The sequence below is a fragment of the Lagopus muta genome, chromosome 4 (assembly GCF_023343835.1).
Source record: "Lagopus muta isolate bLagMut1 chromosome 4, bLagMut1 primary, whole genome shotgun sequence".
NCBI lineage: Eukaryota > Metazoa > Chordata > Aves > Galliformes > Phasianidae > Lagopus > Lagopus muta.
The window spans coordinates 60593286-60616257 of NC_064436.1; the positions used below are offsets into that span (position 1 = coordinate 60593286).

Sequence of the window (22972 nt, forward strand, 5' to 3'; positions counted from 1 at the left end):
TATCCCCAGCCATGAATGTCTCATTCATCTAATCCCTAATCTCTCTGGACCAGCAAAATTTGGATAATGACAGCATTCCTCCCACGAATGATCTGAACTGTAAGCAGTTAATGTATTCTCAGTACACTGGAGATTGAAAAACGCTTGTATGAGGGTTTAATATAATAATTTTGCAACTAAATCGACTGGCAAAGGCAGCACTATCTCTACATGAATAGCATTTTATACTGCTTGCTTCTTTTTTCCTTGAAAGCCATGTCATGTGTTTTTGTCTCTTCCCTCAGGTTATCGCTACATCACTTGCCAGATTCAGAATTGTTCTGATAAGACAATGACAGTCCAGTTTGCTGGTGTCACTGATCGGGATTCCCTGACTGTGCAGGATGACTACATATTCCTTCAGGTAATGCCACTTTCTGGGGAGACAGTCCATTTTAAAATTCAGAAATACAATTTTAGACAATAGCGCTGTGATGGAAAAGAGCATGGAGAATCCTGTTCCAGAGTATGAGTGATGAGTTATGATTTATTACATGGAACAAGGCTGTTCTTTATCAGTCCAAAAAAAAAAAAAAAAAAAAGACTTTAATTTGTGCAGCCTGTTGACTACATACCCAGTTGATTTTAATTCCTCATTGACCTAGCTTTAATTAGACAGCATTTTTCAGGAGGATTATCTAGTTTAAAATTACTTTTTAAAAAACTGTTGTTTGTTAGGCAGAATACATCTCTCCAGGGCTTATGCTTACACTGTCTTGTGGTCCCTTCCATATCTCTGTAGCACATAAAGGTTCCCTGAGAACAGCTTCAAAGGAAAGCCACTAGCAGAGCAGCAGGTCCGCTTTTCCATGTCACAGAATCACAGAATCACAGTCGATTATCCTGTGAAGACGTGTTGTTGGGAAATAAGCTATATGACTGTGCTTAGGATCCAAAAGGAAGGAACAGCCATAGCTTGAAAACAATTTGTGATGGAATTATGCTGGGGTTATTCATTTTTCAAATAATGTAATTCCTGGCATCAGATTAGATATTAGGAAAAATTTCTTCTCAGGAGTGGTGAGGTATTGTAAAAGGCTGTCTAGGCAGGTGATAGAGTCCCTGGAGAGATGTTCAGGAAACATGGAGATGTGACACTGAGAGACATGATTAGTGCACATGATAGTGATGCATTGATGGTTGGACTAGATGATCTTAGTGCTCTTTTCTGACTTCAATGATTCTATGATACTAAACAACATTGCCTGCACAAACCTAGTTTGGAGCTCTGTTGACTTTATTGCACCAACCAAGTGCAGCTTGAGCGGAGCCGAAAGTATCGTGCTTGGGACTGTCTGGGGTTTGAATCTGCCAGAGCTGAGAACTTCTCAAAGAAAGGTTATGTTCTACCTGATTTTTAATATTTTCTTAGGGAGGCTGTGTGTACCTTTCTCAGTGACTGGCTATGATATATCTCTTACTTGGGTATGATTTGCTTGTCTGTTTCTTGACTCTTGCAGGAAGGCAGTACAGTGTCAATCAATACACACACCACTACCTTGGTGTACATTAGACTGACTTTTCTACAGCTTTCCCCTTATGGCTGTTTCTTCCGAAAGGATTTGTCAATTGATAATGAGACAAAAGATTTGTACACCTTTAGGTCAGCACAGCAACTTCAAAGACCCACACAACTTAAAACATTTAGCACTACAAAGGAGTGAAATGGAGTTAGAAAAGAATTTTTGAATTCAAGTGGGCATTTTTCAGCTCAAATCTTGCATTCATGGCACCAATTTTTCTCAAAGGTATTATTATCTGCGACTCCCACCAAGCACACTCTAAAATCCATTTCACAGTTTGTAGATGGTGAGAATTGCATCTCACCACATATAGTTACAGATTGCTGTGCTCAGCAAAAAAAAGACTGCTTCCTCCTCAAGCATATGTGTGTTGCCAGATATCTTGTATAATTGCATCCGGAGCTGCTGTTATTCTGTCATGTAATGAGTCTGGGCAAAGAAGAAATGGAGGTGCAACTTGGAAACGTGTGCATTAAATACTGGACAGTTGCTTTTGCAAAACTATGCCACTGGTAAAATGGTCGTAGCTTTGAGGTCTGTTAATGCCAGTAGAAGATGTAAACACAAAGGGGGAACATCTCTAGTCCTTTCCTTTTAGACTTATTGCAGTACATCACAGTATGCACTGTAAATCTTGCTTGTTGCTTAGCTGGTTCACAGTTAACCACATCTATATTACCGAGGAACAGAAGATATCTCTGCGATCTTTTAGTCACATCTGAAATGCAGCCACCTTTGAGGTATGGTGCAGTACATCGCTTTTAGCTTTGCCACTGAAACCACACAGCAATTGTGCATCTGAGAAACAGCATACTTCTGAAGCCACATGGAAGTTCATTTTTCACTAGGCTAAAACATTGCAATGTAAGTAAGAATCAGACCAGGGACTGCTCTTGATATCATAGCAGTACCTGTCAGAAAAAAAGATGGTCAGTGATCTGTGTAGAAAGAGGAGAGCCTGAGATTATAGTGTTGCCTCAAGTGTCACTCATCCACCCCAACTGGCAGCCGTGAACCAGAGCAAGGCAGTCTGCAGGACCAGTCCTGTTCCTGTTCACAGGCTTTAACCAAGTACTCAACCCAATGTCTTTGGTATGTCTATATCTGTGAAGATCAAGAGCTTTCTGGCACTCGCTGCTTTCTTTAGTTTGCACTGACAGCCAGGCAGTTTTAGAGGTGATTTTAGCAGGTTGATTAAAATTTTGAGACTATCTGTAAGACAGACGAGCCTTTAATGTCAGCAAGGCTTGGCACAACTAGCTCCTTCAACTCTAGTCCTCTGCTGCCTTCCATCATCCCTTGTCATTTAAAATTAGTCACATAAGATAAATGCATAATGAAAAAGGAGGGTACTGTAAGATGGAAAAGACTGATATTTAACACTGATTAAATAAATGGTGAACTTTTTGCTTTAATCCATCACTTAACAAATCATATTCTTAAAGGGCATTACATCGTTTCTACCAATAAAAAAGACTGGTTTAAAAAAACAGTAAAATGATGATTACAGTCTTAGATATTTTTAAATATTAAAGAAAGTGGGCCTGCTATCATGCATCAGCTCTATTTGGAGAAAAAAAATAAATAAAATTCAAGCTTACTTTCTTTGGGATAGGCTGCTCTCCAACTCAGGTTCATTTTATAAACACATACTTCAAGAATGTGATAACGTACTGCCAAATACTGTGTTCAATGTGGCAAACACCATTTGATTTAATTAGGAGCTTTACCAAGCAGTTAACTGCAAAACCTTGATTATTTTTTTTTAATCTCCTTTTAGTATTATGGAAGCCACAGTGAACCTTCATTTGACATGTATCTTCCCTGAATTAGATTAATTTTTAAGGTTTTTTCATAAATGACATTGAATTGCTGCCTTTCATTTAACCATCAGCTTGCTCCATTTATTTCCTTCCTTTGCTCTGGTATGACTTACTTAGGAGGTTGAAGTGAAAACAAATGAATAAAGAGTCTCTTAAACTGTTATCTCCTCTATTTTTCTGTCTCAGTAAAATTTCATTTGTCTGCTTGAGCAAGGCAGTATCCATATTTGTAGAGGAAGTGAAAAACTGCCATAAGAATATTTTTCCCCCTGGTGGTTTTGTCATACAGCATTTCGGCATTCATTTCTGGCTACGGTGCTACTGAGTATTTTCAGCACGGTGAATCAGAACGATGTTTGCATTTTTTTTTTTTTAGGACTTACGCAAAAGTCTTAATATTACCTCTATATTGCCTATTACAAAGTGGAGAAAGTCATTTGCTGGTGTGTTTTTCAATGTGCAATTCTGTTGGCTTTCTTAGGTGAAAATCTTCATAAAATCCCAGATAGGAAACGTAATTTGTCTTCAGTTCTGTACAAGAAAGCACTTGAAATATGTCTTACCTCTGTGTTTAAGCGTAGAATTGTATCTTCAGGACATGTAATTGATTTTCAAACTGGCTGACTGAAGATGTGGGAATTGCATCATTGTCTTCTGTACTGCATGTTAGCATCTTGCAGTGGGAAATGTCTCATCCTGCAAGGCAAATATTAGCCAAACATAATGAATGCTTTATATAATGTTAGCATGGCTTATTCAGTCTTTTATGCTTATTTGAGTAGTGTTGCTGGCAAATCACTTGCCCTTGAGGCATCTAGTGTTCACAGCCACTGTACCACCTTCTTGCCTCCTGTCTGCTGGCAGGGGATTTCCACAAAAGGGCAGAAATGTGGGAGGCTGAAGGATGAAAGTGTAAATAAGTTAAAAAGGACAAGGCCAGTGAGATAGTGACATCTCAGGTATCACTCATAGCAGATGGACTGACAAAAAGAAGGAAGGAAATTACTTTCTTCTTTCTAAAGAGAGGGAGACAAGTTTGAGTATGCTATTTTCCCGCAACTTCAGATATATTCTTTTATAAGCACACTGTGCAAGATAATCCAATACAGTAGAAGTAATAGCTATATTTTTCAGTTCCTTGCTTAAAAAAATAGTAATAAAAATTTCTAATATGAACCATCAACTACCAAACAATTCTGTTTTTCCTTTATATAGACAACATCAGCAAATCGGACCAAGTATTATGTATCCTATCGTCGAAATGGCTTTGTGCAGATGAAGTTGCCAAAATATGCCTTGCCAAAAGTAAGTGCACACATTTTTCTTCCTAATTCTGTATTTTTATTCTTCTGTTTCCACCTAAACTAGCTTTACTCATTTCTTTCTTAAACCTCAATGATTTAAGATGATAATTTCTCGTTGTAGTGGATTTCTGATTTGTGGTATATTCTTACCCTACTGTTTTTATGTTTAGTGTGGGGAAGTAGTAGCTCTAACCATAGAGGGCAAGAACATAGGCTAGCCTATTTGTCATCAGTTACCACAGTAGTTTCTGAGCTCTTTGAAGCAGTGCTACACACCCAATAGCAGTACAATGCCAGTGTTCTTTCAGGAATGAATTGCAATTTAATTCCATGTGGTGTTTTTTGGTATAAGTATAATATAAGAGAGTTTCAGCAGCTGATGATGCTCTATTTCATTAAGAAATCCCCCATATGAACTTTAATTACTGAAAAGAATGGCAGAGTTTTTTTGAGAGTTTCCCTAAATCTAGAATATTTTTATATTTGCACATAGCAGTAAAGCACAGACAGATATTTCTATGCAGTCTGAATGATGCAATTGAAATTTTGTGCTGCACACAATATGTTTCATGTTTTTCTGTATACTTAAAAGGCGTCTGAAGAAAAATGACTTAGCAGCTTTTGTAGACCCAGTGGATAAAACCCAAGTAACGTGGTCTGGCCTCCCACTTCACCCTGCCTCTAGCAGGGATTTATTCTACAGACCTCCTAATGTTATGTTTTAGGTGGTTTTGTGTGATTCCATTGCTTTATATATTAGAGAACTAGGAAGTACCATCTGTGCATATCTTGAAATGCACTAGTTTAATTCACTGACCAAGCAGTTAATGACAATGCAGTACAGTTTATTTCCTTGCTTTGTTGCTACTCTTGCAAAACAAATAATTATATATTTTTTTAACTAAGCAGTGGTCTGAATACTTCTGCTTTTAAGTATACAGCATATTAACAAAACTCTCAACTAAAATCCTCAGATATTATTTGGACATGAATCTGAGATTTGGCTACATTCCCAGTAGCATTACGCAGATAGCAATTTATTGATTTATTTATTTATTTTGACAGGCAATGGATAGTCAAGGACAGGTAAATATATCAGCCCTCCCACATAATTACTTCAATGTTTCAAGGCCTTCAGTGTACCCTTTTATGCTTTCTTGGGGGAATTTGTAATTAGGAAAACAACAGGGGGATATCCAGATGTAAATGTTAAAATGTTCCAAATGTGGGCAGTCTGATGGATTACAGACCACCAGCAACTTCTGTTGGGGGCAGGGACCTCAAGTGCCTGCAGCTTATGGGTGGATGACCTGCACCAGGGCGAAAGGAGCAAGGAGCAATAGAAGAGTGGAATAAACAAGGAAAGAAAAAGAAGGAACTCCTCTGGCAGATGACCCCAACTTCCACTCATTCACAGCCTATTGCCTCTCTGAAGTAGTCAGGAGGGGCTGAATGAACATAAAATAGAAACAAAGAATGTGGAAACAAAGAAAAGAGGTGTTCAGTTGATCTCATACTGGAAAGGAAGGGTGTTTACATCAGTGTTTAAGTGTTCATGTTTTCTTATTTCTGAATACCCAAGTAAATAATTAAAATTACATACTAATTGTCAGTACATTAAATCAGTTAAAATTCTCTCAATCAGAATGTTTTGTCCAAATTCCTGAAGAACTAACAGCACAACAGTGCAAGTGTTGGCTATGTTAGCTCGTGTTGTAAAACCATTTTTTGTTTGGAAATGGAAGGGCAGACATATTGTGCAAAGGAGCCAGGCATTTCTCCACAACTAAATAAGACTATTTTCTGGTTCCTGTAGGCATCATGTTCGTAATGGGTTAGTTTCTGTCATTGTGAAGAACATCAGTAGATTTTGTTGAAGGGCTAGAGATGAGGAGTGAGGGATCTAGATCACTCTCCGATGGAGCTTTCGTTGGCTTTAAAACCAGTTTAGAAGATCCCTCTCCACTCATTCATTACAGTTCACTATGGCCTCTGTTGTATTTGTGGGGTCAATCTACAGAAAATATCACTGAGATCAATGATCTGAATAAAAAATGGTCTTAGAAAAAAAGTATAAATTATCTTTCAGAAAGGAAGGTCAAGAGGCAGCTTGATTATTGTGAAGAAGCCTCCTTCTTTTGAGAAAGTGCTTAATAGACTTGAAAGTGCTGTAGAAGAGAAAGACGGACCCATAAATGGTAACTGAAGCCAGCCTTGTTCAAATTAGAAACTCCGCTCAATTTCTTATTAGTGTTGGTGATAAGTATTTGAAAAAGTGCCAAGAAAAGTGACAGAAATTCTAGATATTGAAATTTTAAAATTGTATCTAAATGCCCTTCAGGGGGATTTGCTCCTCCTGCATGTCATATGTTGTGCAGAAATAATAGTTGGAAAAAAAAACGAAGAGCAAACTCTAAGAGATCTAATCCCCAATTTTAGCCTTCAAATCCATTAGTCTGTAAAAGATGATTAGTTTACTGGACATGTGATCTTACTGAGTGCATTTCTGACACGTTCAAAAAGTGTCAGCCATAACTCACTGCTGTTTCTGTCTTATGTAGTCTAGATTGTTTGAAATAACCCTGAATACTGAATTCTTTGTCCTTGCCAGTATCGTTTATGTTTATTTGTCTATTCTTTTTTCCTTCTAAGGAGGTTAACTAGAGGCTTGGCTGAGTAAATAAATTAGAAGTTAACAGTTCCATTTTGGAAAGAGTCAGGGGCTAGCTAGGAGCAGACTGACTGTTTCATTTGGAAAAGAATGTTTTTATGTTGTTCCTAATTGAGGCTGTACCCGATGAGTGGAACGAAATATTCTGTATATCTTTAGCATTTTGATGATGCCTTCAAGAGAAGTTTCTTTGGTATCTGCTCACAACAGAGCTGAAAATTTCACTAAGAGGGCCTGGAAGCCAGACATCAATTAGAGCAGCAATGAATGTGAGAGATTTTAACATTTTCAGTAAAAGATACATTTTTTAAAGTGATTTGCTATCTCTTTAGAGATCAGCAGAAATGTTGGTTACTACAGAAAATAGAGCAGCTCTGAAATTTTTTATCCCATGGTATTTCAGTGAGAGTGCAACAAAAATGTGTTTTGGTCCAATCTGGGCAGAAGGGGAAAGATAAATATGAGCAAATTATGGGAGAAATTTTGCAAAGGAGTGGGATATCAGCAAAAACACTGACACATGAGACTTCAAAAAATCATCTTCCAAATGGTATCTGTGATGTGGCATGTACCTGCCCAGAGATGGAGCAGTCAGTGTCCATAGGGAAGGGAAAACTGTACACAAGTCAGAGAGTACTACAGGATGGTCAAGGATTTGTCTGAAATCATCAGAAGAGCCCCCTCTGGAGCCCCAGGCTCTCACCTGAGGGAATACTGCTGGACTTCTCTGATATTGTTCTTGTGCAGCACAGACGCATTTTACAGTAATTTTATTATGGAGATAGAAGGAGCATTTTCAAACGGAGTAATTTAAAAATGTTGATGTTTTTGTTTTCTTTTGATATGAAGAGGTTGAAGATCTGCAGAAAATTATTCCTTTTTTTTTTTTAATTATTTTTTATGTTGCTTATATTTGCATTTATGTTTGTATTTTTCCAAACATAGCCCCAAAAGAAAAAAAAGGATGAAAGCACTGCATCTCAAGGCCTCCTTACTTATCTATCAAAGACTGATAGAACCAGCTTTCAGCCAAGTCTTACATTTTCTGAACCTCATTTAATTTGTTCTTTCTTTCTGTCTCCAGGTCCACTGTGCCAGTTCAGGCTGCTTTTTTGTAACAGTAGTACCTATGTATATACGGAACAGAGCTGTTGGTAGTCGTCTAATGAACAGAAATCAGGGTTTTTTAGCTGCTTTTGAGGGATTTTCTGTAGCATGTTGGATAGTGACACCACACTGAATCACGCCACTGTCTCCTGTACTTTGCAGGAGTCATGTGCTGGCCGTGAGGATCTGTCCCAGGGAATTCTAGAGAGGTCCCAAGAGTTTCAGCAGTTCAGATTAAGCTGTTTTCAGCCTGGAGCAGGGCTTTAACTGCTACCTCTGGCAGGGTGGTTCTGCTGAGGGGTGCTGGGTGCAGCCCCACCAACCACCACACTTGTCTTGCACGAAAATCCCTTCAGCAATGATTGCCCTTGCCTAGGGGAGTGTGCTTTGCAGGAGTAGCGTGTTGGTTTCTGATCCGTGTTTATTATATTATCTCCTTTTTTGGAGATACTCAAGACCTGCCTGGATGCTTTCCTGCTCAACCTACCTATTGGTAGGGAACCTATGTTAGCAGGGAGTTGGGCTCTCCAGAGGTTCCTTCTAACCCTTATGATTCTGTGATGTTAAGTTGTGCCTTAATATGACTAACACTGGAAGTGGGAACTACTTTATTCTCGTGTTAGCCAAAAACACTGACTAAACCAAGAAATCTGCTACAAGTCATGTAAACTTTTACTCTTGCAGTTTGTAATTAATTATTCTTAGTCCCCAACCCACCTCTGGAAAATAAACTCTATTGATATGATCTCCTTTTATGATCTGAAAGAAGGCATTTATTGTTATTGTATTTGTTCATGGTGCCTACAAAAACTTAACAATGGAGCAATTATATCCTACTGCAATTCAGAAAGTAAATACTTAGTTCTGCAAGGATATGGAGTGAAAGAAGCATATTTCATTTATCTTGATCTTTGTATGTCTTTTCTATCATATTATATTATGTGAGATAGGCACTAAAATTTTTTTTTGGGGTAGCCAAGATTAAAGAGAGATTACAGGGAATAAATAAAAACAAAATAATAAAATCCTATTACTTTTGAAATAACTGAATGTCTTTAATGTATTCATGGTAACATGAATTTTCTATATGCCCTTTTTGCTAACTGAATATATTCTGTTTACTTGATTAACACCTAGTGGTCTAAAGGGCACTAAACAGGCCTGTGTCTTGACTCATTCTGGGACATACATCACTATGTTAATCACAAGTTTTCTTTCAAACTTCTGTGTCATTCAGTAATAGATGTAATGCTATCAAGAGTAAAAATTTTTGAGCTGTTTTTCCTCCTTCTCCCTAAATAGCTATCAGTCTGTTGAAGCGTGTATTCCCTGCTCTGTCAAGCTCCCTTTTCATTACTGTTTTAAGGATATACCTTTAAATGGATCCATTCATTAATAGCAGAAACGGCAGGAAAGATTTGTGCAGCCTTTTTGCCAGTAGGCAAAACTGTCTTGAAGCTGTGGCTGTGTTGTGGTTGAATTACTAAGTCTTGGGACTGTGAGAGCTCATTTAGCAACTGGTTTATCCCCCAGGACTTGTTTTGCCACTTGGGCAGCCCCTATGCCCAAGGGAGGCTGTTTCTCCATGCCAAGCAACAGAGCAGTGTGCAGCTGCATCTCCATCCTTCTGAAGTGATTTTGGAGTGTCTATCAAATGTAAAATAAAGAGAAACAAAATAGAAATGCGGGTAGTGGTGGTATTTGATGCAGTGATAGTATTTGTTTCCCAGGAGGTGTCATGGCACCAGCAAGTGAATCTCTGCTGTAGCAGCCATCGATCTGAATGGCTCCAAGTTGTACAAATCCATCGGAGGTGGATTCAAGGAACTCTTCTTTTCTTCACAGTGTAGCTTGTTATTGATTTCTCGCCTTGCACCGTTTTACTCAGCCAGGCAAGGAAGATTAGGAAGATTATCTTCGGGATATGTGCCATCCTGTTACCTTGGTTCTACTTAAGAGATTACAGGGGTATAAATGTGGTGCATCTGGAGGTCAAGTCTGAGAGTACACAGCTCTGAGTGCTTATTTCTGTTGCACTTGTTATAAATTCCTTCCTTGTGATTCTCTGTTTAATTTTTCACTTGCTTAGGTTAATGTCTCACGCAGCCTAACCATTAAATGTCCGTAGGGCAGGGGGTGGAATTCTGACATGAATTGTAAGATTAGAAAAACAGTAATTTTGAGTTTCTTTTATATTTTCCTTACTGAAGTGCCCTGGACAGTAAGTTCAGCCTAGCAAAACTTTCTGACTTCTCATTGTCATGTGCAGTGGGCAGTTGGGCTGATGGGTTGGAGGTGGCACACTGAAGACTCAGATGCTGTGTTTGTCCATCAGTTTCTTCCTTTTAAATTCAGCTTTCCAGCAAAAGGAATAGTAAAAGAGTGACATGACAGTCTTATTTTGTCTCAGCTAGACTTTAAAGAGTCTGTCATTCGAGATTTTAAGGGATATTGAAGAATCAGACATGAAATTTGCAATTTTCCTTACTTTTGTCTATTAATTTTCCCAGAGAATTGTATCAAGACTGTGGGTAGAAAGTGTGGTGCAGGATTAATGCAAAGTACTGTAACTGAAGGACTGCTCTGCTTCCTGAGGGAAAAAGAAATCACTGCGAAAAGAAATAGCAGTAAGGCTGCACTGGAAATCTGAAAGTGTAAATGCTAGATGAAAGGAACCAAGTCCAAGGAAGCGGAAAGACAATTTTTCTTGCTAAAACCAGGACTTGTTAAGTTGTTCCCTGATAGAAAGAGGGCATCAAAAAGTCTGACTGTATATCTGTTTCTTGGTAAGAGTCACAGCCATATGACTGCATTTATTGCAGTAAGGTACTCCCGCCAAACCACTCTTTCACCCAGTCTTTCCAGACTTTACAAAATTCATCTTTACCACACATTTTAGCTTTGGATGCATTTCTTCCACTGGACCTGCAGCTCCTAACACTGTTTGAGATATGAGGATGGCAACCAGGCTGTCAGTCAGCAACTGGTACCCCTGCAGCCACTGCCTCCCACCTGTATGTGGGAATGACCTCTAAGGTCATTCTTTATTGCCTTCTTTGGACACTCCAGTGCCTCAATATCGTTCTCAGAGTGAGGAACCCAAAACTGAACAGAGTACTTGAGGTGTGGTGTCACCAGTGCCAAATAAAAGTATCTGCATTCACTGCAATATTGTTCATGGCATAATTATGTAAATGATAGCTTTGCTGCAAACTGTGGCATCACAGAAGACTAATTTTTTTTTAGATTTCCATGAAAAAAAAACCCAAGACCAAACATAAAAACAAAGTACTGTTTATTTACTCTTTTCTCTGACTCTGTTTCAATTCTATTCCTACTTACAGGATAATCAGGGCAACTATCTCACACTGTAAATGGAAAGGCGACTTCTGCCTTAAACCACATAATACTGGAGTTGAAGCCCTCATTTTTAAAGCTTATTTTCCCCAAACTTATATTCTCTTGACATTTTTGCTAGCTTTATTTCATATTCACTCCATCACCCTAGTTATTTTTTTTTCCAGTTACCGGGTGACCAGCACTCTATACAATCTCCCTAATAAGTGCCAAGAATGTCATAAAGAATTTACAAGTTTTCTGCCTCCTTGACTAGATGTCACTTTGTATGTAGCCCCAACATCTGACTTTCTGCAACCTTATCCACTTGTAAACGCAGGCCCTTTTGTTGTTTGCTAAGCTCAACTCAGTGTTGCCACTTTCTGATTTATTTCTTCTGTTTAATATTAGTGTTAAATTATTTTTCTCATCTGTGTGGTTTTTTTGTCTGAGAACTTTGGAGTGAAGGAGCTGGAAAATTGTTAAGAAAGCTATTGCAATATTCATGCCTGAGATTCTTGAGAAAATGCAGAAAGTTGACTCTTATTTTATTATTGTTGAATATTTAATTCAGTAGGTACTGTTACATAGTATAACAGACATTAGTGCACAATATATACTACTTCCTCTGCGTAACTGCTGGGTCTCTTTTTGTTATGTTATGTGTTATGGACAAAATATTTCTTAGCTGTTTGAGTACCTGAGGATTATTTCTTAGGTTACAGTGTCACAAAACTCACAAGTTTTCCATGGACTTGCATTCAGATCTAGGAAAATCATTCACTTTTCTTTTTTCCTTTTCATTCATGAATCCAAATGGTAGAATTAGTAGCATTTGTTTTCATGTTGAAAGCCAGAAACAATGTTTTTTGTTTAATTATTCCTGTAAAAACTTTCACACACTGATGATTTTGGGTTTTCACTGAGCTGGTGGGATCATCCCTCTGATGACCTCAGGCCAGAAGGCAGAGCCCAGCCACCTCAAACTGGTGGGGTGCAGCATGCTAGTTAGTATTAGGTTGGGAAATTACTGTCATCTAGCTTCCTGATGCATTTTTCCCTACAGTAGTATTCAACTTTTCTGGCAGACCTATTGCTTGTGCCACTTAAATGATGGAAAAAATAGTCGTTTGTACCTTCTTTTCCTACAGGATTTACAGATAATCAGTACGGATGAAAACCAGGTATTTGTGGCTGTTCAGGAATGGTACCAGACAGACACATACAATCTGTACCAATCCGACCCACAAGGCATTTACTATTCTATCCTGCTGGAGAACGTCCGGAGCACGAAGCAGCCAGAAGAAAATGTCCTGATAGATATTCTGGAGGTAGGCTTTTAGTTCTTCCAGTGTCTGTGGTCTAGGTGGAGTTTTCATTCTTTTATTTGGATTATGAATATAAATAATTTTCACAGTTGTCTTTAATGTAAAAAGGCTAGGATTTCTTTCTTGCTGTTAGTACATCATACTATATATGTGTTTCTCTCTTTTCCTGCTAGTGTGCAGTGGGCTCTAAGAACTAGATAGTTGATATGATGTTACAGGGATGTGCAAAACCAGAGTTGATCAAGGCTTTCTGCATGTGAGAAATGGAGCTGACAGCACAATTTATTATTAAAGGAGGAAGTTATGTAGCTGCCTGTGTATGGCTTTTTTTCTTCTCCGTGGTACACTTCCTGACTTAGAGTCTCTTAGCAAGTAGATCTTTAAATAATAAACCCGAGAGCCTTGTGCTGGGTTTTGTGTCACCTCTGACAAGTGAAGAATCAACAAAATTAAATACTGGACAGCAAATTCACTTGCTTTCACGGGGTGTATCGTACCAGCAGTGTTTGCTATGTGATGCTGTCTTGTGAACAGTTCTATCTTTGATCTTATCTCTCGTGTGTTTCGCGAGATAAATGAATAAAGAGTATAGCGTTTTGGAAGGCACAAACTTGTCATCAATTCAGTTCTTCCTGCTGCTGACTTCCATGTGAAGCAAGATGTACATTTGCACCAGTTTTGTTCTTTCTTACAGCATATAGTACTGACCATTAACAGGATCTCAAACGACATGGACCTTTCTTCTGACCCACTTTGGCCACTGTTATGCTCTAACTTGTCTGATGTTAGTTTTCTGGTTTTTTTGTTTGTTTGTTTGTTTTGTTTTGTTTTGTTTTGTGTTTTACAAACAGGTCTTCCTAAATGTACCAGCCTTCTTGTGGAAACGATCAGCAGTAATTCTGATTACAAGTATTGCACTTACAGAGGTGCTAAATGGCTCTAAATAGGCTCTTCTTGGTGGGAACATGATAGCATTTTTTTTCTCCTTTATCTTCTTCATCATTGATTAGCTTTTTCTTTTCAAATAGCTAGAGTAAAACATTTACTAATTACCAATTTAAGCACAGATTATTTTCTATGCTGACCCTATTTAGAAATGGAGCTACTTTAATGAGTAAAGCTGTAAATTGTGTGCCACATTCCCACAGCAGCACATTTGCAGCTCATTGCTTTTGGTCATTCCTGTAGGATGCAAAGCCATAAGAGATTAAGGTACTATCTCTTCTTTCAGCATCACCTAGAGCACATCAGTTGTGTGGAGATGCCAACTCTCACTCTCCTTTTGTCTACAACAGTTACTTATTTAATTCAGTGTCACTTGTAATTTAAGAATTTCACAGTGTTAATGAACAAAAGTGAGAGATCCTAGATCATTGTGTACACAGAATTAATTCGTAAGGTTGCATTAAAAAGAACATGTGCAAATGATAGAGTAATTGAAAGACAGTTCTACATCTTTAGAATTGTTTTTGGAATTAGGTTGCATCATAGAAGAGCAATTTTATTTGTTTAAAGTAAGAAGGCCTGCAGCTTTCAGATAGCTTGTAAAATAAATATAGTGTTTGTCTTCTTTACTAAATAGTGATCATCTATTCGTATCTGCAAGTAGCAAGTGGATTATGTACACTTTATAGCTAATAAAGATAAGTTGAAGACAGTGGGAATGTGTTTTTGGGTTGTTTTTTTTTAATGTACTTTGATTTTCGCTGTGGACATTTTTATGCATGTATCCCATAATTGGAACAGAAATCTTTAACACAGAGGTGATCTTCAGTGGTTGACAATTTCCATCAGTGTGTAATTCTTAACATTTTCACTGTTGTTCTTCATTACCTGTTGCTGTCTTCACTTCATCTTTTGCTGGTACATCTACTATAAGCTCTTTTACTTGTCTGCTTTCATTTTCTCTTATGTACATTGTCTTCTTTGTACAGTATTTCATTTCTGCTAACGTTGCAAATATGATGGGGAATAATTGCCAAATATTCACATCAAAGAATGGCAAAAGTATTAACTCTCCAAAAGCAGTATGCCTTTGAAATTTGTATCAAGTGCCGCTGACAAGACTCAGTCACAAATTTGACTCAGTCATATTTGAAAACAGATACCCAATTGTGCTACTTCTATACTGGATCCTGTTTTGTTTCCTATATGACTAAGAGCTCCACAAGTTGGAGCATATATTCTCCATGCTTACTTTCTTGCCTAAACAGTGACTCTTAGGCATTTAAATTTTAATCGCATATTGTTATATAACTGCATTTTTTTGTATTTCAGTAACTGCTGCTAATAAACACTATGGGCCTATCTGAACACTAGTAGCAAATACTGTTCAACTGTTACTAAAAGTGCAGTAATTATTGTCACAGAATACAAAGCCACAACAGCAAAAGTGTTTACACAGTAGGTTTGTAAGGTGCAAATTACCTTTCTAAAAGTACTGAGGAACCACAATAAAAAATGGAAAAACAGCTACACTAAAAAAAATCAAAAGAAAGCCAAAGGAACGGCGTTCTTGAATTCCCTGACTTGTCTTACTCTAGGAAACTACTTTCATATTTTAGGTAGCTTCTGGATTGAAGCTGAGCACTTAAACACTCCCTGGTGTTTAAATGTCCTCTTCTGCACAGCATGTTATTTGCTATGCAACTCTTTTCCCTTCGTTGTAGAAAGACACTAACATCCCACTTTTATACCAGGAAAATAAGTCAAGCAGTGGAAAGTGACAAAGAATTTGTCTGTCTCATTGTCACAGTTGAATCCAGTAGGTAAACTCAACATACAGATCTTAAAATATTTACAGAAAATTCAGATATGAGATTCCAAAGGTCACAAGACAAATATATTGGAAAGTTCTATACAGTGGTAGGGAGGTTTTAAAGCTGCCAAATTTATGCAGTGCAGTTACCGTTTTTATTTGTATTTGTTTATTATTATTATTATTTTATTTTTTAGCTAATGCACCATTCCAAACCTCATTCTTCTGAACATTCTCTGAAGGCTGATGCCTCTTGAAACTCATTATTTCAAGTAGAATTTACGCCTTTCTTTCAAAACAGTGCTGAAATGCTGGTCAGCTTTTATCTTTTAGAGCATTGGTGAGGTGTAGTTAATTGAGACACTGAATTTTTTTCATGATATTTCTGTGCCTGATAGGATTCAAACTCCATATTCTGCAGAGGTGAAATTACCCTAGCCCCTTGGCTGGATTACAGATGGGAATGGCAATGAAGAACTTTTTCAGACTGATTCTCACTGTATGATTATATGGAGCGATTGATATTTATTAAACAAGACTGAGAGAAGAAAAAAATATTCACAATGTATTACTGTTTTTGCCATCTACAAAGAAGAGGGATTCCTCCCTTGCAGTCCTTGATCTAATTACTGCTTAAATATTTAATAGTATTCACTACAAAAAATATATGCACAGAAATTGTAATGCAGCTCTACCATCCTCAGTACATGTTTGAACTGCTCAGCATTCATGTTCATGCTCTCTTTGGAAGAAGGAATGCATAATAAATTCCCAGCAAGTTGAAGTAGCTTTGACAGTTAGGAATGCACATTCCTTATTTTTTCCACTCTTATCACCTGCATTACGATGCAATTGACTGTTGACTTGAGTCAATGCTGAGCTTCCAGCATCCTAGAAGAGTAAGCTAATCACATGTAGATGGGTTTTAAGGGGGAAGGAGCTTGTGAGAACTTTGGGTAGCAAAACAGTTATGGAAAATTTGATTATCTGGATTTAAATGTATTTCCAAGTTCTAGGGTATTAGTAACCAGCAGAATATAATCTCTGTAGACTTTGGTCAGTTCCTTAGAAAAAGAAATATATTTATGAATGATAGAGATCAAATCTTTAGCCTGCTGCTATGGATGCCTTCTCTTCAGCCTAAGCACAGACATTTTTTTAAAATGTGTATCAAAAAAAGAAAAGAGGAAACTCTAAGTGTTTCTGATAAAAAGTAAATAGTAAGAGGCAGATATTCCTGTTCATGCTCAGACCTGCACAATTGGGCAGCTATACTATGCTGGAAATGGTGTATGAGTAGATAGATGTTTCCAAGAATTTTTCAATAATTCAGAAAGCCTCATAAGTAGTCATAGGGTAAACAGGGACACTCTTAATGAAACTTTCTAATTTGATGTGAGATCTTACCTCTTTGTCCTTTTCCTCTTAATACTTTATTTTTATTTTTTCTCTTTTAAGCTATTGTTCATTTCCATAATGGAGAAAATACTAGAGGCATGCAGTTCAGAGCCACAAAAGAGCAGCTGATCAGCAATGATCCTTGCCAAAAAAATGTGTATATGCTGGTTAATAACTTTTTCTCATTTATGCTTCAGGTCAGAGGTGTAAAAGGAGTCTTTCTGGCCAACCAGAAGATTGATGGGAAAGTTACAACCCTAATAACCTACAACAAAGGCCGTGACTGGGATTTTCTAAACCCTCCAGACATTGATATGAATGGAAAACCTACCAACTGCAAACCTGTAAGTGGTCCCATCCTCTGTCTGAACTGCAAAAGAATTATTTCTATGGACAGTATGTGTAGCAGTGCAGGCAACCCAGGAGCTTTGTGCTGAGATTACCAGTGAAATTAATACACAAATCTACTTGCGTGACATGAGCAGGGATTTAGCTAGCTGTTAGTCCAGTCATCTTGTACAGTGAGTCATGACTCCGTCTATAGCTCTGCATTACTTATTTTAGAGCTTAATTTGATGCAAAGAAGACAGCTTTTCTTGTGTGTCATCCACACAACCTAATTCAGAACAATCATAACAGTAAGTTGTTTCAGGATATAAGAGGCACATCAGATGCATCTTACCAATGTCTTTTTTGTTTCCATCTTTCATACTTTTATTTCATCTTAAAGCAAGATAACCCTGTTAAAGGAACTCTTGACAGTTGCTTGGAAATAAAAATCACATTTAATTGCATCAAAAAGTCCTTTTTTTTTTTTAAGTTGATGTTATTGTAGTCCTAGCTACCCCTAATATCTCGTTTTTTGCACTGTACTGAAAAACTTCATATTTTTGTCAGTGATTCTCCATTCATGGGGACTCCAGGCTCTGAATTTCTAGGCAAAATAAATGGTTTCAGTCCTGCTACTGGCAGAAATTTAATCCTTCTCCACGTAGAAAGGGGAGGGCTGGAGATGTTGGCTCCTGTTTGAAAATTTCAGACTGTGCTATATGTCTTAAGCCTATGGGTCCTGAATCTGAGCTCTCAGATCAGTGGAAGAATAGCAGAAGCAGCAGCTGCTGAGCACCACTGGCAGGCAGCAATAATGACCTCCAAGTGCCACTTCAGTAAGTGCAAGAGGCAGTAAGTTGCTTAGCTAAGAGAGATGGTGATCATCCAAAAGTCATTAAACTATTTTTATGATTTCTTTTTTCTAAAAAAGAAATTTTACCTAATTTTTAAATTAATCATCATTTTACCTAATTACTTGAGACCAGCAAACATTCTAATTATTGCTGTTGCTGCTAGCTAGAGACTTTAAGCAGTTCTGTCAGATGGATTTTTTATACAATAATTTCTTTCCAACTTCTTTTTTATTGTCAGAGTCAGACTATGGAGACACTCTCGTTAGATGGCTTAGCGTGGTGTTTTGGTCTGGACTCCACTGGAAACAGCCATTCTCTGTAGGGATACATCAGTGCAACTGTTCTCTGCGTGGGCTTTCATTATCGCATAAGCCTAACTGTTACCAGCATTTTATTTTTTTTCAACCTCTGTTCTTTTTCCCCCACAAGCCTGATTGCTACCTTCACCTCCATCTCCGCTGGGCAGATAATCCATATGTGTCAGGAACAGTCCATACGAAGGATACTGCACCAGGGCTCATCATGGGGGCAGGTAAAAGCACAACATTATTTTGTAAGACCTGAAATGTAGTAGGAATTGTTGATTTAGTATTGATTTAGTATTTTGGATTATGACATCTACCATTATAGAAACATTACCAAAATAAGGCTCTCACTGAAGAATGCTCTCACTGAAGAACGTTCTTTTACAGGATCCCTGGATCAAAAGATGTAGTAAAAGTTAATTGAATCCCCCAGAGCTCAGTCTTCTAGGACAGCTCTGTAACAGTTAATGCCATTATGTTTCTCTATGTTGTTTAGTGTCTTTCTCCCCATTAATGAAGTATGAAGCAGTGGTGATGGCTGAAGGATCTGTCATGTTGCCTGGAAGTGAAGATCCTTACCATCTCCTCTGGCATCATGAACAGCCCAGTAAATCCAATAAATCTAAACAGTGGCCAAGTCTTTGTTCTTCATAAAGATCATTTGTTTTGTAATATTTACAAATTCCTTTCCAACTAAAGGGAGATGAAGTGAAAGAGGCAAGTGTGTCCTAGTGCTGAGAGCAATGCTTGTGCTGTTCCATTATAAGATGCATATGGGACCACGTTACTGTGAAGTGGAATTTAATAAAAGAAATTCCCTCAGAGTATAGACTACTCATCACTAAAAACATTCATGTTAGTCTGTTTTATTTTGTACCCTTGTGATTCATTTATTCATTTCATTTGATTTTCCTTTGCTTTAAAATCTTGAAATGTTAACAGTTATAAAGTGCTTTTTACGTCTCATTATTTTATTCCGTTGTTCTGAACTATGTTTAGATTAAATACGCACATGTATTACTTCTCTTTTCATGAAAATGTATCTGTTTTTAATCTATAATGATTTCTGCTAGTGTTTTATAGAAGGGTTATTAGGTTGAAAATTTCCTGAGAATTTCAAGGCAAACATATTTGGTGTTGAAAGACAATGACAGTTGCTATTACTTCAATATAACTAGATTTCCTTACAGTAAATGGAGTTTAAGATATTTTACTGGAAGCAGACCTAAATGGAAAATGCTGCATTGTTTTTATTGATGAGAATGAGACTAAGAATATATAAGATGCCTTTGTGGATACATTTCTTGGAAGTATCTAAGTAGATATTTAGTTCACATTTAATACATTTCAGTGTTTCAAAAAATAATAGTCATCTCAAGGATCTTCTTTTTACATAACGGTGCTTCCTATTCTGATGTAGGTTCTTACTTTATGCCTCTGCCTTTTTGAAGCAAATTAAGCAATGTGGTTTTATAAATTAGTCTGGCACTTGTATTTCATTTTTCTATGTCCCTGCATTATAATCTGATGTGATTAATTGATACTTTGGGGGATTTTGGTTTATTTTCATTTGGTTGGGTTTTGTGGATACTTCTTAAGTGCACGGCTCTGAGGTGATAAAATGGATGGCATGTTGGAGAAGAGTACTTTGCACTTAATTCCTTCCTGGAAAACAAGACCATTGAGGAATGGCTGAAGGAACTGTGACTGTTTAGTCTGGAGGCTGAGGGGAGACTTATTGCTCTCTGCAGCTACCTGAAAGGAGTTTGTAACAAGATGGATATTCTCTTTTCTCAGATGACAAGTGACATAGGACATGAGGAAACAGCCTCATGTCACACCAGGGGAGGTTTAGATTGAATGTCAGGAAGAATTTCTTCATGTAAGGGATGGTTAGGTATGGGGACAGGCTGCCCAGGGAGATGGTGAAGTTGCTGTCCTGAAGGTATTTAAGAGGCATGATTGTGGCACTTAGGGACATCATTTAGAGGTGGGCTTGATAGTGCAAGGTAATGGTTGGACTTGATAATCTTAAGGGTCTTTTCCAGCCTAACTTATTCTGTGTGATTTTATCACTTTGATGTCTTACCATGCCTGGTAAATAAGCTTATAACAGCTTTCCTCAATGTGGAAGCCTTTTTAATTATATCCAGATATCATTAAGAAACAGTCTGATGTGTTACATCTGATCTGATTGTTGAGCAACTTGTTATGGAATTAAAATGGTAGACACGCCATCACTCATAGCCACCAGGTAAAGTAAGAAAAAATTTTCCAGGGATAGTGCAATATATTTTTCTCTGGTTGAAGGTTGCAAACAGAGCAGAAGGACTTTGTTTTGTAAGTATGGAAGAGCATCTGTGTGCTCGCAAACGGATGACCTGACTCAGCTCTGATTTTGTCTTGCATTTGTATGATTTGAATGCTCAGGTCATGTAGATTCAGTGCATGTCCCCAGTCTTATCTGGCAAACCTGATATCCTTGTAAACTTACCCTTCTTATCAGAAATAATTTACATACAACAAGCTTGCATTTTTTTCTGTCCTGATTCCCAACGTTGATAATCACATGCAAATCAACAGAAGTACTGGTTTCTTTGCACATACAGAAATCAGATTATCTGGACTACATTACACTCTATTGGAATTTCACTGTTAGAATTAGTGAGAGCACATCATCTGCAAGTGGCAGATGATGATATAGATCCAGGAATGTCAGTTGATCAGTGTGACTATGAACCATCAGTGCGTTGCACTGTGGAAAAGGGAAATGTATTTAGAGGGTAAAGTAGGTAAATAATAGCCAACAGGGAGAGGAAAATATTAATTATATGGCAAAATACTGTACTAGTAACAGTGTGTACAGTTCTGATAATCATTTTTCAGGACCAGTGAGCAGATGCTAAGAAGGACTACTTGGCAATTGATGGAAATAGAGATTCTGTTTACATGGAGAATCTCATTAGCTGAGAAAAATAAAGGCCAATAAAGAATATGATTTATTCCTGAAAGTGTAACCATGGGATAGAAACAAATGCAAGTAAAGAGATGTTCAATGAATGTATGGTATAAACAACTGGATAAGAACTGGAAATCAGAGAACAGTTTGTAACCATAAGAACAATGAAACTGCTCCTCTCAGTGAGAGCATTGCAGTTACTAATCAGGAGGCCAAACAACAGCAACAAAATCACTGTAATGTGATTGGATACATAACAGAAAGATGATACAACACAGTTGCTTGTGACAATTGAAAGCATAACCTGTGGCTTAAGGAATGTTTTGATAGTCAGCTCGAAAAGTAGACCACAGAGACGTCTGATTATTGTTTTCATTTAAAAAAATAATTAAACAGAAAATAGCATTAATGCCTAGAACCTTTGGGGAAATTGTAATAATGTGATGTTAAAATTGCATCTTTTATAAATCACATTTACAAATAAAAATTGAACTCTATTAAAGTTGTGTAAGTAGTTCTAAGGAAAATGTATTTGTAGCTTATAAATATATATAAATTTTGCAGACAGAATATTAAGTTTTATAGCTGCATATTAAAGTGTTCATTCAAGTAACTGGTTTGCTCCCTTTAAGAAGTGTAATAAGATTTTGCATTGCATTTGATTTTTAATCTTGGCAGTGACTTCTTTTTTCACAGTATCAGCTATGAAATGTGTGTCAATTGATGTGTAAATTTTTTACTATAAATTTGGAGAACTTTTTTATGAAGAATGTTTAGAGAAGTGTAGACTTTTCAGGTGCTGGTTTACTGTAATTCTCTGCTTAGTTTCCAGTCCAGATGGCAAGCCAAGCAAGCGGTAAATTTTGCACATCGAGGAAGTGCTGGAAAGTTCAGTTTACTTTTTGTCACATCTGGCTCAAATACATTGCATATATTGTGATAAATTTATAGCATTTTTCACGGAAGTAGCATACAGAGCTGCCACTACAGAAAGGATGAGGGAACGGTGCATTTCCTAGAGCATTCTAGAGTAAAGATCCTGCAATTCCCAAAGAGTTTTCTCATGTCATGTTCCCTGACTCTGACTGTGAGTCACTCCCTCAGTCAAACACTTCTTTGTTTTGCCAAGCAAAAAGCAGTCTATCTGGGACCTGAAACACAAATTGGTCGCATGCATCTTCTGTGCTGACTAGTAGTTTACAAACCATGACATTTTAGCTTGTTCATTGGCTAAAGA

General features: G+C 37.4%; 1 protein-coding gene across 8 annotated transcripts in view; it reads left to right on the plus strand.

Moving 5' to 3' along the window:
* Positions 1–22972, plus strand: part of SORCS2 (sortilin related VPS10 domain containing receptor 2) — a 581186-nt gene that overhangs the window by 491676 nt on the left and 66538 nt on the right. For all 8 annotated transcript variants that reach the window (XM_048942849.1, XM_048942847.1, XM_048942852.1 and 5 more), the window contains 5 exons: positions 285–403; positions 4601–4690; positions 12955–13134; positions 17485–17631; positions 18901–19003. In XM_048942849.1, coding sequence (XP_048798806.1) covers positions 285–403; positions 4601–4690; positions 12955–13134; positions 17485–17631; positions 18901–19003 — 639 coding nt within the window. The remainder of the gene's footprint in view (positions 1–284; positions 404–4600; positions 4691–12954; positions 13135–17484; positions 17632–18900; positions 19004–22972) is intronic.